This window comes from Dipodomys ordii, unplaced genomic scaffold (genome assembly GCF_000151885.1).
Source record: "Dipodomys ordii isolate 6190 unplaced genomic scaffold, Dord_2.0 Scaffold156, whole genome shotgun sequence".
Taxonomy (NCBI): Eukaryota; Metazoa; Chordata; class Mammalia; order Rodentia; family Heteromyidae; genus Dipodomys; species Dipodomys ordii.
The window spans coordinates 2149061-2166674 of NW_012267372.1; the positions used below are offsets into that span (position 1 = coordinate 2149061).

The 17614-nt window shown below is 52.4% G+C and overlaps 1 protein-coding gene across 1 annotated transcript in view; it reads left to right on the forward strand.

The window, feature by feature from the left end:
• The first annotated feature begins 2212 nt into the window (after positions 1-2212).
• Grik5 (glutamate receptor, ionotropic, kainate 5) overlaps positions 2213-17614 on the forward strand; it is a 58611-nt gene continuing 43209 nt past the window's right edge. The window contains exons 1-8 of the mRNA XM_013032612.1: positions 2213-2529; positions 6270-6398; positions 6737-6901; positions 11322-11419; positions 11568-11733; positions 13834-14012; positions 15133-15186; positions 15282-15443. Coding sequence (XP_012888066.1) covers positions 6320-6398; positions 6737-6901; positions 11322-11419; positions 11568-11733; positions 13834-14012; positions 15133-15186; positions 15282-15443 — 903 coding nt within the window. The 5' untranslated portion in view covers positions 2213-2529; positions 6270-6319. The remainder of the gene's footprint in view (positions 2530-6269; positions 6399-6736; positions 6902-11321; positions 11420-11567; positions 11734-13833; positions 14013-15132; positions 15187-15281; positions 15444-17614) is intronic.

Sequence of the window (17614 nt, forward strand, 5' to 3'; positions counted from 1 at the left end):
TCAATTGGATTAATTAGGTCTCTATCTACCGAAGGTAAACTGAGGCCGGATGAACCAATCTGGAGGTGGTGGTAGCACTGGACTGGATTTAGAGAAGTTAAGTGGCCTATTCTAAGGTCTACAGGCTGGAATGAGTTTGGGCTGGGGCTGAGGGTGGGAGTTAAGGAGATTCTGGGTGTTGCCCAGGTAAGGTGAGGTAGCATAATCAAAGTTGGTGGTCGTCTAGAGTCAGATGTTTAAATCACATAGGTATCAGAAATGCCCCATTGGCCAGCGGGAGGGCTCCCCTTTGCCAGGCCTGTAGGTGTGCTGAGCACTTCCTGGTGCTCGTTGTATGTGAGAGGCATGTAGTCACGTGTGCTGAGGACTGCACGTGAGTGTCTCAGTGTCTCCTCCCCATCACGAGCATGGGGGTGGTGGTGAATCACAGGCTCAGCCTTCAGCACCAACTGTCATGTTCCTTCCCCCCAAATTTCACCCCCCCACCACCATCCAGCCGTGCACTATCCACCCCCAGTCCAAGGATCTATGTCGCCCGATTCTCAGTTCCATCTCCATACACACCCTCTGCCCTGTTTATCCTACAGGGTCCCTCTAAGAGATATTCTCTAAGAGAACATTTCCTGGGAGGAAGGGAATCTCCCAGCCAGCCCTCTGTCCTCTAGCTCCTTGCCGTTGTGTTGTCTCCTTTCCCAATGCCCCCTCCTTCTTTGGGTCCTTAAGGGGTTTCTCTATCGATGATGGAGCTTTCCCATACTTGCTTTCCCTCTTCCTCCTTTATGGGTGGGGGGGGGGCTACTTCTATTTCCTTGGACAGTGCAGGCGTCTTGTGTCTATGGGTGGGACACATCCTTCTCTGTGTGAGTGTCCCCTGTCTGTGACAGGGTCCCTTGTGGCTGTGACCTCCTCCAGCTCTTTTCCTACTTGCCCTTTCTGTGGCTGGCTCCCCATGACTAGCTTGGCCAACCTCATCTTGGAGGTCCTGTCCCCACTTGGGGGAGGGGCTCTGTTGTCCGTGAGCTGGTCCTAGTATCCAAGCTAAAAAGGTTACCTGTCCCTTTTCTCCCTGTCCTTGTGGACTTTGCATGCTTTGGTGGATGGCTATCTCTGGGTTTCTCTGCATTTTTTTTTTTAAATCTTCATCTCTGTAGCCTTCTCTCCCCATGCCCATGGCCTTCTTTCCCCAGGTCTCCATGCTGCTGCCTCTCATCTCTATGGTCTCCTGTGTCCTGTGCCGCCTGGGCAGGGCGGTGGCATGGTGTGGTACAGGACGTGGCTAGCTCCTTCTCATCAGCATTCTCCTTGCAGGCCCCCCCCAACCCCAGCCCCAACCAATTTGGTCTCCCCCTCCACATTGACTCCCCTCCTTCTTTGCTTTCTGCCTGCCTCCCTTCCTCCCTCCCTCCTGCCCGCCCTCCTCCCTGCCTCTCTCCTTCCATCTCTCCCCCGCCCCCTGCGCTCCAGGACCCAGCGCGGGCGGCGGGCGGGCAGGCAGGCAGGCAGGCAGGCAGGCGGCAGCGGCTGCCTAGGAGGGGAGAGAGGGAGAGAGAGAAAGAGAGAGAGGGAGAGAGAGAGAGAAAGAGAGAGAGGGAGAGGGAGAGAGAGAGAGGGAGATAGAGAGGTGGCGGCAGCGGTGGTGGCGGCCAGCAGCAGGGAGGCAGGCCCAGCTGGGGACTGGGAACCGCCGGCGGCCGGACTGCTGCTCCTCGCAGGGGACCAGGAGTCTGTGGCCAGGCTCTCCCCCTGAGGCCCTGCGTGGCCCCCCCCCCCAACCCACCCTCCTCCTCCGCCTTCCTCTTCCACCTGCTCCTCTCCAGCCTCTTCTCCCTCCTCCCCATCTCTCCACCTCATCTGCCCTCTTCTCTCAGCCTCTCCCTCTCCCGGGCTGCCAGCACCCCAACCCCTCCATTGCTTGAACTCATAGAGACCCCAGCATGGTTTTTCTGTGGGGGTTGAGGGCTTGAGGATTCCAGGCCCTAGGCTCAGCCAGGGCAGGGCCAAGGCTCTGGGGGGGGGAGGGGGGAAGGGGGTAGCCCCCTCCCCCCCAACAGTCCCTCCCCTCCCCCACTCCTCCCGATGGCCAGCTTCCTTTTCTCCACCCAGTCCGCACCCCCTGTGGCCCCCCCAGGCCGGCCAGGCTAGGGGAGGGGGTGGGGGGCCCTTTCCTGGGCCGGCTTCCCCCTCCCCCGGCTTCGCCTGTGCCCCCCTCCCTTCCATTTTCACCTTCTTCTCCTCCTTTCCTCCCTCATTCCCCTCCATTTGCTCCTTCCCCTTCTCTCCTCCATTTTCTCCTTTCCCCTTCTTCCCCTCTTGGCCCGCCCTCTGATTTTTTTTTCCACCTGTCCTTCCTCTCCCGCTCCTGGGGAGCCACCGTGTTGGATTAGTTGGGGGCCACCACTGGCGGCGGGGGAGGGGGCCCAGCGGATTGCCCTCTCCCCCCTGCCCCAGCCACCCCGCCACCCAGCAACAGAGCGTCTCTGCTGTCGTCCGGGCCTTGAGGGAGCCCAGCCCTCCGTCCCACCAGGATCCGTGAGTGCCTGCAGGGTGGGGATTGGGCTGGGTCCTGGAAGGCCTGCCAGGGCCCCACATTCCCAACTCCCCAATGGGCAAGGACCCTCCCCCACTGGGGGACTGCTTCACATCCTCCATCTCCCCAACCTCCATCCTCTGAGACCTCTTCTCACCCTTCCCAATGGGTGTGCAGCCTACACCTGCCGCCGGTCCCTGGCTTCCTGGGGTCCTGTGGGGCTGACCAGCTCATACTTGTGGTGTCTCACTTCTGCCTGCTTGGAGCATGTCTCTGCCCCCCGCTTTCAAGCCTTGGGTCCCAGTTCCAGTCCCAGGCGCTCTCTTCTCTCTCTCTCTCTCTCTCTGTCTCTGTCTGTGTGTGTGTCTCTCTCTCTCTCACACACACACATCTCTCTCCCCTCTCTTCATCATATCTACCATATGCCCTGTCCCCATCCTATCTCACCCACCTCTATCTTTCCATTTTTGATTCTCCATTTGATTCGTCTCTTGGTCCTCTCTCAGCCCAACTTCTCTGTCTTTCCTGTTAGCCCAACCCTGTCTCCGTGTGTCTGTGTGGAACTCTGGCTCAATCAGAGGCACCCGTGCCCATCTAGCTGTCTTCCCACTTCTGCCTTTCCCTCCATCTGTGGGCTCAGGAGCTGTCTCACATTTCTCACATATCAGCTTCCCTCCTGTAGACCCCATATGGGTCCCCAGACTTCTCAGCCTTAGCTATCTCCTCCCCTTCTTTTCCCTCCCCCCAGCCCCCCACCACCACATACCATCTCCTCTTTTTGCCCCACCTGGCCTTTCTGCTCCCATCCTTCTTCATGCCTGTGGCTGGTGGGCCCTGAGATCTTCTGCACCCCTTCAAGCACCCCAAGTGTCTGCACATGGTTGCTGCCTGTGTTCCTCCGGGGCATGCAGCTGCCTCAGTTTCCCTCCGTTCCCATCTCCCCCTTTGTGCTTCTTCCTCAGACTTTTTTATTCTTGCTTCTGCCTCTCTTACTTGTCTTCTTTTGGCTACTTCTGAAACCCCAATACACACTCCACCCCTTTTCACCTCTCACCTCGCAATAGTCTTGTTTCTTAGAGTTTTGTTTCTCTTCTCAAAGCTTGTTTTGTTTTTGTTTTTTGGGGGGCGGGGGGAGGGAGGGCGGGTTGGCTGGTCCTGGGAACTTGAACTCAGGGCCTGGGCGCTGTCCCTAAGCTTTTGTGTTCAAGGCTAGCATTCTACCATTTTGAGCCACAACTCCATTTTCAGCTTTTTGGTAGTTAATTGGAGATAAAGTCTCATGGACCTTCCTGCCTGGGCTGACTTTGAACAGTGATCCTTAGATCTCAGCTTCCTGAGTAGCTAGAATGACAGGCGTGAGCCACCAGCTCCCGGCTCTCCCCAAAGTTCTTGTACTTTCGGTTACCTACTCATCCGTTGCCCCACTCTCTCTCCTTTGCTGCTTTCTCTATTAGCTGATTTGATGCAAGCTCCCTCTGGTAGGCCTGGCTCAGTTTCTACCTTGACTTGGCTTAGTTTGGGAGTCCCAGGCCTGTCCCTCCTCTCTCTCACATCCTCCCACTGCTCTCCGACTCCTTGAGTGTTGACACCTCTAGGCTGTGTATTCTAGTCTGTTCTCTCTCACCACCCCCACCCCCCCACCACTTACCATTTTGAAGCCATCTATCTTTCTGTGCATGCCTTCCTAGATCTTCATGTGTGCATTTGCGGATCCCCAGCCTGGCCTTGCACCGTGTCTGTGCCTTTCTGCTCCTGCCAGGGTCTGCCACCTGTGGGTCTCTGACCTTCTGCCTCCTTGGCTGTCTTTCTGTTCCCTAGTCCTTAATTCCCTGCTTTGCCCTGGAAATCCCTCGTGTGTCAGGATGATCCACCTCCTGCCCACCCTCTCAAAGTCCCATCTTCTCTCCCTTCTCCTACCTTTCCCAGCCACCCTTGCTATTTTGGGGGAGGGGAGTGGGGGGTGGCCCTGGGGCTTGAACTCAGGGCCTGGACATTATCCCTAAGCATTTTTGCTCAAGGCTAGCACTCTGCTGCTTGACCCACAGCTCCATTTCCAGTTTGGGGGTAGTTCATTGGAGATAAGAGTCTCACAGACTTTCCTTCCCCAGGCTAGCTTTCAACCATGATCCTCAGATCTCACCCTCCGGAGTAGCTAGGATGACAGGTGTGAGCCACCAGTGCTCAGCCCTCATTGCTCTTTTACCCTAGCTGAACAAGCTTCAGCCTTAGATCTCAATCACAGTTTCTAGTCACCCACCTGTCCAGCATGCCTTCCTTCCCCCAGAGACCCAGAGAGATAGGGATGACTTGCTCAAGGTCATGTAAGGCTGGGGCAGAGCAGAGACTGAGGGGGCCTCCTGGCTTCATGGACATGGGAGCTGACTGGAGGCTATTGACTTGTGCCTGTCTTTTTCTAGCTATTCTCATTCTGGTATCTCACCAGCTCAGCTCTGGGTACTTCCACAAGAATTGGGTAGGGTGTAGGGAGATGCCAGATTCCCTGTCCAGCACTGTGAGCTCTGGAGCCTTCCTTTCACAAAGAAGGTTTCTTTGGGGGCATGGCCCTTGACTGGGGTAGCTGCATGTGCATCTTACCAGGTTCCTTCGACCTCATTGTTGATCTGCAGAAAGTTGGGGTACCCAGAACTATGTCTGACTCCCCTGAGGGGCAGAGGGTTATAGAGAGCAGAGATGCACCATCTCCCCCAGAACAGGGTGGGGTGCACACTTCTGGCAGGCAGCTCCCTCCCAGCCTCACTCATGCTCTCCTGGGCTGCCTCCTGAACCAGTCTCCATTCTGCATTCTTTCTGTGCCTCACCTGTACCTTTGTGTCCTCTGATCAGTCCATCCTGCTCTTTTCTTCTCTTGCTCTGTCTTTCCTCTATCTGCACATCTCCTTATCTTCCTGTCTCTCCCCTCTTCCTCTTTCCTATTCCTGTCCCTACTTCTCTGCGACTCTTCCGCTTCTCTTCATTTCTTCCAGCATCTTTCTGTTCATTTGTATATCTGGCTGGTTCTCTTTTCTCCCCTTTTTCTCAGTCTGTAATCCCCCCTCCCAACTCAAAACCTCTCTTCTACTTTATTTCCTTTTATTTTTAATTTCCCCTTTAAAGTTCCTTGCTACTTTAAGTCCTTTTCCTTCTCCCTCTCTTCTGAAGTTTTCTAACTCCCAGATCTTCTCTACCCTCCACCCCATCCCCAGACCCCGGATGTCCAGGCCTCTCTCCCCATGGGATTATGGGAATGAGGGACGTCAGGAAGGTAGCAAGTGAGGCTTGGGATGGGGTTGCCTAGCAACCGCTGCATCCTCTCCAGCCGGTTTCTGTTGCCTAGTAACAGCTGCCTGCCCAGAGACAGGGGCGGGACTGGGTGTGTGTGGGGGGGGGCAATTCCTGGTTTCCTGTTGGGGTGGGGAATGATTTCTCTGGAATCCTTCCTACCTGAGATCTCTAGCATGCCTCCCTTTGCCAGCCTGGTTTTGATAACTATATACATCTTCCTCTAGCAGTGTCCATCCTGTCAGTCATGAACCCTGTGAGCTCCCCCCCGCTGTGGCACACTCTGACCCGAGTTTCCGGCCTGACAAGGCCCTCAGAACTGCAAGCTGAGTGTCAGAACAGGGCCCTGTTCTCCTTACCAATGATGTCTTGGGGCCTGTCCCCTAGCCCTCCTAAGGGACTCTGTCCTTCCACATTGGCAACCTTTCCTTGGATTTTTATTTGGGGGGGGGTCTCCCTGCAGGTGGCGTGTGGGGGCCGCGGCAGCTGCGTCCCCATGAGGAGGGGAGGAAGATGCCGGCTGAGCTGCTGCTGCTTCTGATTGTCGCCTTCGCTAGCCCCAGCTGCCAGGTGCTCTCATCACTGCGCATGGGTGAGGCCCTACAGCAACCCCACCCTCCCCCCCAGAGCCCCTCCTGCTGGGCGCTGGGGCTCCTCTGTGGGAACTTCGGAATGCCAGTTCCCTAGAACCCAGGATTCTTGGGAGCCTTGGAAGGGGCAGGGGTCCCATCTTTCTTCAGCAACAAGGAGTCCCAGCCTCTATCATCTTCTTCCCCTGGACCCAGGTGTTCAGCCTCAGATCAAGGAGACTAGACCCTTAATTCCTCCACCTACCTTCACTCCAGAGCCCAGGAGTCCGGGACCTCGCCCCCATGCCCTCCTTCCTCAGGACCCAGGAGTCTGGTCTCCACAACTCCTGTTTTCCTTCAGCTGCAATCCTGGATGACCAGACAGTGTGTGGCCGCGGCGAGCGTCTAGCCCTGGCCCTGGCCCGGGAGCAGATCAATGGGATCATCGAGGTCCCAGCCAAGGCCCGAGTGGAAGTAGACATCTTTGAGCTGCAGCGGGACAGCCAGTACGAGACCACGGACACCAGTGAGCAGGGCCGCGGGGGCGTGGGGCGAGACAGGGCAGGCCGGGGGCCCTCAGTCCATCCCTCTGCCTCGGCTTTGTCTTCTTCTGGCTCCATCTGCTTCTTTCCTTCATGTCTATCTCTATCTTCTCCTTCCCAGAGGAGTCTGCTCTGGGTATAGAGACCCATACGAGGAAGCCGGGGGCTCAGGGGTGGGTCAGTGAAGGTGTTTTGGAGTCTAGATTGCAGCTGAACTTGGACAAGTGAGCAGGATGTGGAAAGAGTACCATTGTTCCCAGCATGCCTTATGGATCCAGGTCTGCTTCATGATAGGCGTACAGAAATGTTTGTTGAAGGCTGGGAATGTGGCTGGGTGATAGAGTGCTTGTCTAGTATGCCTGAGGCCCTGGGTTTGATTCTTTGGCACCACACAAAAAACATTTTTTAAAAATTTCATTAGAAACGTCTGTTGAATACTGATGGACCAAATAAATGCTCATACATGCCGTTTAAACAGATGTGCTGGGAATGTAGGCCTTTGTGAGTTGCTGCCTTAAAATATGTTTTCGGACTCGGGGGGTATACCCCTGTGGTACAGTACCTGCTTTATATGTGTGAAGTTGCAGGGTTTCATCCCTAGTACCACAAATAAACATGTTTTTAGGCAGTTTTCTTCCCCACAGGCCTTGTCAGAAGTTTTATTGATTCCTGTATATTTCATATTACCAAGAAGGAAAATGGACTAAAATGTTTCCTAGACTTTTTTTTTTCTTTTCCTTTTTCTTTTGCCTGGTACATCATAGAACACAATCTGAGATGCTATAATAGAGGGGGAGAGCCAGGTGCTAGAGGTTCCCACCTGTATTCCTAGCTACTCAAGAAGCTGAGATCTGGGCTGGGAAGGTGGCTTAGTGGTAGAGTGCTTGCCTTGCATGCATGAGGCCCTGGGTTCAATTCCTCAGCACCACATAAGCAGAAAAAGGTGGAAGTGGCACTGTGGCTCAAGTGGTAGAGTGCTAGCCTTGAGCTGAGGAGCTGAGGGACAGTGCCCAGGCCTAGAGTTCAGGCCCCATGACCAACCAAAAAAAAAAAAGAAGCTGAGATCTGAGGATTGTGGTTTGAAGCCAGACCTGGCAGGAAATTCTATGACTCTTATCTCCAATTAACCACCAGAAAATCTGAAGTGGCTCTGAGGCTCAAAGTGGTAGAGCACTAGCCTTAAGTGATAAAGCTCAGGGACAGTGCCCAGGCCTTGAGTTCAAGCTCCATAACTGACAAAATAAATAAAGACAGAGGGTGAGGAGGCATTGCAGACACGTGCCTGGAGTTTAGAGCTGGGGATGGAGGGATGGTATTTAGGGCCAAGGGACAGGATTTGGACTTGAGGTCATCTTGACTTGCTGGATTCAAGGTGTGTTTCATAGGACCACCAGCCACTCCTGGGCTATAGTGTGACAGGGCTGTGGAAGGCAAGGCTGGGAAAATTCATAGGTCAGCTCCTAGAGGTCAGAAGGCCACCAGTGCCAGGATACAAGATGCTACCTTCAGTTAAAGCCATGGGGAGCCATCTATGAGTTCAGACCGGAAGCTGAGCTTCTGAAAAGTAAACCTGGAGGCCAAATTTGGGTGGTAAGTGAAGGAGATGCTCTGTGCCTGAGTTGGGGGGTCCTAAAGTAAAGAAGAGGGAAGAGAAGTTGGGAAGAAGGAGATAGATGTGAGAAACTTTGAGGATGAAGAAGAGACAAAGATTGGAAACTAATGGCTATCGGGAGAGAACCCGAAAGCAAGGTTCATTCTAGGCATCTGGTCTGTGAAAACGGTAGATAGAACATTCACCACCATGGAAGGCACAGAAGGAAAAATTTGTAGCAAGATGAAGTGTTCCATTTTGATATTTTAGTTAGATATGACAGAAACCTAGATCAGGCTAGTTTAAAGTTAAAGAGAGAGAAAGCAATGCCAGGCATTAGTGGCTCATGCTTGTACTCTTGGCTACTCAAGAGGCTGAGATCTAAGGATTGTGGTTCAAAGCAAGCCTGGGCACAAAAAGTCCATGAGACTTTAATCTCAAATTTAAAACAAAACAAAACAGAAAACAAACAAACTAACAAAACAGCTGCCAAGTACTGGTGTAATCCTAGCTACTCAAGTGCTGAGATCTGAGGATTACAGTTTGCACCCAACCCAAGCAGGAAAGTCTGAGGCTCTTTTTTTTTTTTTTTTTGTCGGTTGTGGGCCTAAACTCTGGGCCTGGGCGCTGTCCCTGAGCTCTTCAGCTCAAGGGGAGTGCTCTACCACTTGAGCCACAGTGCCACTTCTGGATTTTTCTGCTTATGTGGTGCTGAGGAATCGAACCCAGGACCTCATGCATGCGAGGCAAGCACTCTACCGCTGAGTCACCTTCCCTGCCCATGAGGCTTTTTAATTAACCAGCAGAAAACCAGAAGTGGTACTGTGGCTCAAAGTGGTAGAGTACTAGCCCCCAGATTTTTTGGGGGGGGATAATTGAGGCTGTGGTTCAGTGGTACAATGCTTGCCTCATTTTATGGGACTCTGGAGAGACAGAGGGACACCAAATCATGTCCCTAAAATACTGACTTGGATGCCTTTGAGGCACACCTAAGGTCACCAGTTGGAACAAATGAAAAACGACATGGCTTGTTAACTCTGAATGTCAGATAAACGAACAAATAGAAAGGCCTCTCATTTCAGGCAGGGCTGGATCTAGGGACTCAAATGATATCCCAGGGTTGTTAATGAGAAAGGCTGGATCTAGGTGTGCAAATGATATTCCAGAAATCTCTCTGTCTATATCTCCAGGTCTTGCTTTGTGTTGGCTTCATTTGGCAGGAATGTCCTTTCCAGCTGGTAGCAAGTTGATCCCCAACAGCTCAAAGCTCACATTTCACTAGTTTAGCAAAACCAGAATTAATTGTAGGGGAAAAAAAAAACAAAACTCAGGCAAGCCTCTCTCTGATCTCCTTTGAGGCCATCTTCATCGCTGAGCTATCACTGTGGGCAGAGGATGTGGTTCTGGCACTGGCCAGGCCTGAGTCAGGTGCCATTTCATCCTGAAAGCATGTACATTGAGAGGAAGGGAACTTCTCCCAGGAAAAGTTAGAATTCTGCCATGAGAGTAGGAAGCAGGTACGTTACAAACAGTAGTGGTCCACCTCTGAGTCTTTTTTTTTTTTTTTTGTCCGAGACCAGGACTCCAACTTACTCATTTTTGGCACTCTATCATCTGAGCCAGGCCTCCAACCCCACCTCTGAGTCTTGAGACACACTTGTTGAAGGTGAAGGAAGCAGGGGAAAGAGCTATAATAGAAGAGTAATTGGAGAGAAGAGGAGCCCAGGGGACCTTTGCTGTTGATGTAGGGGAAGAGGAGTTGGTGGACCATAGTGTTAGCATGGATGAAAAGTTGGAAGGCAGAAGAACCAGGCCCTGGATTTGTAATCTTTTATGTTCTTTTCTGTTTGTGTGTGTCAGTTGTGGGGCTTGAACTCAGTGCTTGGGCCCTGTCCTTGAGCCTTTTTGTGTGCCAAGCTAGCACTCTACCACTTGAGCCACAGCACCATTTCCAATTTTTGAGTGGTTAATTGGAGATAAGAGTATCACCGTGACATTTCTGCCCAGGCTAGCTTTGAACTGTGATCCTCACATCTCAGCCTGCTGAGTAGCTAGGATGATAGGCATAGACCACCAGTGCCTGGCCCGATGGAACTTTGGTGTCTCTTTCTCTCCCTGTTTTCTCTTGGGCTGACCTGTCCCTCTGTGGCTGTGTCCCCTGTCTTGCTTTCTTTTCCCTCCTTGTTTTTTTTTTTTTTTTTTTTGGTCCAGTCATGGAGCCTGAACTCTGGGCCTGGGCGCTGTCCCTCAGCTCTTCAGCTCAAGGCTAGCGCTCTACCTCTTGAGCCACAGCGGCACTTCCGGCTTGTTTTTCTTTTTGCTTATGTGGTGCTGAGGAATTGAACCCAGGGCCTCATGCATGCAAGGCAAGCACTCTACCACTGAGCCACCTTCCCAGCCCCCTCCTTGTTTTTCTTTTTTTCTTTTCTTTTCTTTTTTTGCCAGTCTTGGTGCTTGAACTCAGGGCGCTGTCCCTGAGCTTCTTTTGCTCAAGGCTAGCATCTACCACTTGAACCACGGTGTGCCTTCCAGCTTTTTCTTTTTTATGTGGTACTGACGAATCAAACCCAGAGCTTCATGCATGCTAGTCAAGCACTCTATCACTAAACCACACTCCCAGCCCCATCCCTCCTCATTTTGTACACAACATTGAGCAGGGCCAGGGACCAGACTGGTGGGTCTAGGCTGGAAGAGACATTCCACGGGCTGCTCTACATGTCCTGATTCTTTTCCAATCAGGGTAGGCTGCTGGTGGGCATGACAAGAGAGTCAGAGGGTCCTTGATTCTGTCATATCTCTCCTACCCTTCACAGTGTGTCAGATCCTGCCAAAGGGGGTTGTATCTGTTCTGGGGCCCTCCTCCAGCCCAGCATCTGCCTCCACCGTGAGCCATATCTGTGGGGAGAAGGAGGTAAGGCAGACACATGGGGATGAGGTGCCATACGGAGGAGAAGCAGTCCCGGGCGGGGGGGGGGAGCAGGGGGTGGGGGGGACGGGGGGGAGAAGAGCTAGGAGCAACCAGATAGAAACAGAAGCACTTTCTCTGTCTCTTTGTCCAGATTCCCCACATCAAGGTGGGTCCTGAGGAGACACCCCGCCTTCAGTACCTTCGCTTTGCATCTGTCAGCCTATACCCCAGTAACGAGGACGTCAGCCTGGCAGTTTCCCGAATCCTCAAGTCCTTCAACTATCCCTCGGCCAGTCTGATCTGCGCCAAGGCTGAATGTGAGGAGAACTGAGTGCTCTGTCCCCCACTGTTCCCCAAATGTCCCTGCCTCGGAACTCTGGTGTCCCACCTCATCATTGTCCAGTGCTCGCTCACTCCCACCGTCCCTTTCCTATTCAAACAGACCCAGGGGGTCCACAGATGGTGACTAAGCAGCTGCTCTGCTCAGCCCTCCCGCAGGCCCTTCAGTGGGCATGGAGCAGTGTTAGAAGTGGTTCCTTCCTGAGCTGGGTCAAGGGTAGGATGCCGGTCCTTGAGATATTGGGACACAGAGTGGCACATGCGCTGTTAGAGGTATGCAAGAGCTTCTGGGACATTTAAGCTGGCTGGTGTTCTGTTGGGGTAGAGGAGAGGCTCATGGATGTTCCTGTGTCTTTGGTGTGGATGCCGGGAAACAGGGGAGGAGGAGCAGAGCGGTGGAAGGTTTCCAAGCAGAGCAGGGTGAGGGCACATGGTTATATTTGTGCTGTGGGAGGAGAATCGATCAGATCAGAAAGGATCAAGAGGGAGATGACGTAGGTTGGGCACAGGTGTTTGGCCAGGCTTGGCTGGAAAGGAGAATGGACTGGGGTAGAGATGGGGTGGGGCGGGGCATGGGTCAGACTTGTGTGGACAGTGAGAAAACGATCCTTCCAAAGGGGAGCATGTGGGATGTGACATGTCTTGCAGATGTTCAGGTGAAATGGTTGTGAGTCTGGTGGGCTGATGGTGCAGAGCCTGAGAGAGGGGCCTGGCTCAGGAACCTGTAGAAGGAGGTTTTCTGAGTGCCTGCTGCGTTCTTCCTGTGTCGGTGGTGGTGGGGGGAGGGAGCAGCCAGTGAGGCAGGCACAGTGGTTGTCCTCATCAAGCAGCACGCACTGTGAAGTGAGCACTTTATCTGGCAGACAGTGGCAAGTAAACTAATAAGGATTGTGAGATGAGACCATCTTTGGCACTGCCCCTGAGCTGCTTTTGCTCAAGGCTAGCACTCTACCACTTGAGCCACAAAGCCACTTCTGGCTTTTTCTGACCTCGTGGATACTAGGCAAGCACTCTACCACTAAGCCACATTCCCGGCCCCTGGGACCATCTTAAGTGGAACGGTGCACAGGGGTCTCATGGAGAAGAGGACATCGGAGTGAAGGTCAAGAGGGTCCTGGTGGAAGAGGGTTCCAGGTAGAGGAAAAAGCCAGGCCAAAGCCATAGGACAGAAGTGTCACTGCTGAGCAGTGCCAAGGGCCATCTGGCTAGAGTGAATAGGTGCAAGAATGATGGAGGGCGGAAGTGACGTCAGAGGACTTGGTGCCTGTCACTCTGGCTGCTGTGTGGAGAATGGTTTCTTGCCATTTCAAGAGGCAAGAGATGTTAGTGGCTTGAGCCAGGGCAGCGACAGTGGTGTGGTATGATAGATGTTGATGTGTTTGGAAGGTAGAAGCTGGGTGGGTTGAGAGAGAAAGACAAAGAAGAAGCCAGGGCTGCCATCAAAGAGTTCTGGCCGTGGTTGCTGCTCACTCAACTAGCAGCAGAGGAAGTATCGTGGGTTAATCAGGAAAGCAAGAGTATAAACCCAGTGCTGGTGTCTCACGCCTGTCATCCTAGCTACTCAGGAGGCTGAGATCTGAGGATCAGGGTTTGAAGCCAGCCTGGGCAGAGAAATCGTTGAGATTCTCCAGTTAACCAAAACTGGAGGCATGGCTCAAGCAGTAGAGCATCAGCCATGAGTAGAAAAAAGCTTAGCACAAGAAGCACAAGGTTGGTAGAGCACTCACCTTGAGCTGAAGAGCTGAGGGACAGCACCCAGGCCCAGAGTTAAGCCCCATGACCAAAAAAAAAAAGAAGCACAAGGTTGAAACCCCAGTATTGGAACTAAAAAACAAAAAAAGATCAGACATGTTAAATACAACATCAGACATCCCACTGATCAGGCAGGGGTGGGTGGAGAGGTTCCAGGATTGGGTTTACAAGACCCATGTCTCAAGAGCTCCAGCAGCATCTAGGACTGCCACCTCCTCATCATAGCATACCTGCAGGTCCCCTGCCCAGCAAAGAAGATGGTATGTCACCCTGTGCCCGGGCACTCAGAAGGAAGGGCTCTAACCTGAGGCTTCACCTTCCTGTAGGCCTACTGCGATTGGAGGAACTGGTGCGTGGTTTCCTTATCTCCAAGGAAACACTGTCAGTGAGAATGCTGGACGACAGCCGAGACCCCACACCACTGCTCAAGGAGATCCGAGATGACAAAGTGTCCACCATCATCATCGATGCCAACGCATCCATCTCCCACCTTGTCCTCCGAAAGGTGGGTCCCTTCTCCCATCCATCTCTAAAGAGCCAAGATGCAGAAAGCTGAGCCGCTATGAGCAAGTTATCTAATGTCCAAGAACCTCAGAGAGAGCAGTGGGGACCTACTTCTTATATGTAGCAAATAATAATAAGGTTTTTCTTGTTGTTGTTGTTTAATGTGCCAGTCCTGGGCCTCGAACTTGGGGCCTGGACACTGTCCCTGAGATTTTTGTGCTCAAGGCTGGTGTTCTACCACTTGAGGCAAAACTCCACTTCCAGCTTTATGTAGTTAATTGGAGAGAAGAGTCCCATGGACCTTGCTTCTCCGGGCTGGCTTTGAACCATGATCCTCAGATCTCAGCCTTTGGAGTAGCTAGGATTACAGGTGTGAGCCACCAGCGACTAGCTTAATTTTTTTTTTTTTTTTAGTTTTTATTTTAAGTTAAAATCACATGTCACTAGGGATCAAAGCCCGCAGGAGGAAGGGTGAAGAGGCTCTGAGAATGTAGATTGGCTTAGGGAAGAGCCTTCCAGATCACAGGACAGACTGGCCCTGGGACCCCTGGTCCCTCTGATGAATCTGTGTGCCTGTGGTCTCTTTCCTTGTCTAGCCTGTCCTTCCCACAGCCCAAATCCTGTCCCTTAGAAATTCAGTCTGAGCCCTGTGGGAGGTCGGGATTGTGTGCTCCAGGTAGGGAGGGATCTTCTAGCCTACTTTTCCTTGAGGGTTGTTAAGAAAGGGGTCTCAAAGCATGTACCTTACTAGTTGAATTGGCTCTTTCATGGCGGAGTGCTTTTCTCTGACCCTCCTTACCACCCCAGTGGCTTTGGGGAGGAGTTGGAGCTCATTGTTCCTGTCTCTATCTGTCCTGTCTCCAGAAGGAAGTCTGTCATCAGGAGCAGTAGGCATTTGAGGGGCCCACATTCTTCCCTCCAACCCCATCTCTGCTTCCCATACAGCAATAGTCAGTTTGCTAGGACCTAAGAGAGCAAAGTCTCCCTCCATCCTCTCTCAGCTCCATGTCTCACCATGCCTGCCTCTAAACCTCTCTGCTTTTCTTGGAGTGCCCCTCATCCCTGCCTATGGGTCTTTGCCTCTCTCACCCCGCCTCTCGGCCTCTTCTGTTTCTCTCCAGGCCTCGGAGCTGGGAATGACCTCAGCATTTTACAAGTATATCCTCACCACCATGGTGAGTACTCCCTTCAGCCCCCAGCTCCTGTTCACCATGGCTGTGCCACCTGGAGCCTGGCCCTACTCTTCATGGTCTCCTCTTCCCTGTTCCAGGACTTCCCCATCCTGCATCTGGATGGTATCGTGGAGGACTCTTCCAACATCCTGGGCTTCTCCATGTTTAACACTTCCCACCCCTTCTACCCTGAGTTTGTGCGCAGCCTCAACATGTCCTGGAGGGAGAACTGTGAAGCCAGCACCTACCCGGGCCCCGCGGTAAGCACACACACACACACACACACACACACACACACTTCAGTCACACCCAAGATACCCGCCATACCCAGACACTTAAAAAATTCCCTTTCAAGCTGGATGCCAGTGTTCACACCTGTCCTCCTAGCTACTCAGAAGGCTGAGATGTGAGGATCACAGTTTGAAGCCAGCCCAGGCAGAAAAACTCCATGAGACTCTTATCTCCAATGAACCACTCAAAAGCTAGAAGTGACGCTATGGCTCAAGTGGTAAAGCACTAGCCTTGACCACAAAGAGGCTCAGGGACAGTGTTCAGGTCCTGAATTCAAGTCCCACACTGACAAAAAAAAAATCCCCTTTCACACTTCACTCATTGTGCTCAGAACCTTCCAGTGCTCCAGAGGTATCATTGTATGGCCCCCTGATGAGTCTCACTCATAGCTTCTCTCTGCCTCCCACACCAGCTACACCCGCTTCCAGAAGGTTCCTCAAGGCCCCAAGCACAGGCATACCTCCCAGCCTGTGCACATGCTCTCTCATCTGCTTCCCACAGAACCAGCCACTGCCTCTCAGCTCAGGTCTTTACTCAGATGTCTGCTTGGGTGTCATACCTTCCTTGGTCCCCCTATTTATAAAGGGGGGAACTGCCCACTTTTTAGCCCCCTTCTTTGTCTTTTTTTTTTTTGGTCGGTTGTGGGACTTGAGCTTTGGGCCTGAACGCTGTCCCTCAGCTCTTCAGCTCAAGGCTAGCACTCTACCACTTGAGCCACAGCGCCACTTCCGCCTTTTTCTGTTTATGTGGTGCTGAGGAATTGAACCCAGGGCCTCATGCATGCAAGGCAAGTGCTCTACCACTGAGCCACCTTCCCAGCCCCTGCCTTTTTTTTTAAGTGGTGGTTATGGGGCTTGAATTTGGGGCCTAGGCATTGTCCCTTTTGCTCAAGGCTAGTGCTCTACTACTTTGAGCCACAGCACCACTTCCCGTGTTTGAGTGGTTTATTGGAGATAGCCTCACGGGGACTTTCTTGCCCAGGCTGGCATTAAACCATGATCCTCAGATCTCAGCCTCTTGAGTAGCTCGGATTACAGGCATGAGCCATAGGCACCTGGCCCCTGTCTTTTTTTTTCTCTGAAGCACTTCTATTTAATCACCTGTGGCTTTACTGTATCATCCTGTAGGCTTTGAGTCCTGTGAGGTCAGGTATCACTGTCCATTTTATTCAACACTGGATCCCTGGTGCCTAAAACAACCTGGATCTCAGTAGGTGTCCAGTAATAGAGGTTGAATCAATGCAAACAGGCAAAAAATGCATACTTATGAGTGTTCATTCACAGACATCTCCTTGTTTATAAGATACTGAACAAGGGGGCTGGGAAGGTAGTTCAGTGGTAGAATGCTTGCCTCACATGCCTGAGGCCCTGGGTTCAATTTCTCTGCACCACAGAAAAAAAAGCAGAAAAAGCCGGAAGTGGCACTATGGCTCAAGTAGTTGGGTGCTAGCCTTGAGCTGAAGAGCTCAGGGACTGTGCCCAGGCCCAGAGTTCAGGCCCCATAACTGACAAAAAAAAAAAAAAGATACTGAAATAGTGCTGCATGCACAAATATGACTATAGATGCCAAATTGTACAGCCAGACTCATGCACATAAGGACACCACACAGACAGACAAATGCTGATGTATGCCCTGCTTACACCCAACAGCCCAGCCTTAGTCCTTCAACCTGGCCTAGCTCAAACACACTCACACATTCATACAACCTACTATCCATCACTGCCCCACCGTAAGTATACGGAGAACACTCACTGAGCTGGGTACCATACTGAGCACGGCTGTGTTCTGTGGTGTTTTTTTTGTGCCAGTCCTGGGGCTTGAACTCAGGATCTGGGCTGTCCCTGAGCTTTTGTTCAAAGATAGCACTCTACCATTTTGAGCCACAGTGCCACTTCCAGCTTTTTCTGAGTAGTTTATTGCAGATAAGAGTCCCATGGGCCGGGTGCCCGTGGCTCACACCTGTAATCCTACCTATTCAAGAGGTTGAGATCTGAGGATCACAGTTCAAAGCCAGCCCTGGCAGGAAAGTCCATGAGACTTTTTTTTTTTTGGGTCCGGTTGTGGGGCCTGAACTCTGGGCCTGGGCGCTGTCCCTCAGCTCTTCAACTCAAGGCTAGCGTTCTACCACTTGAGCCACAGC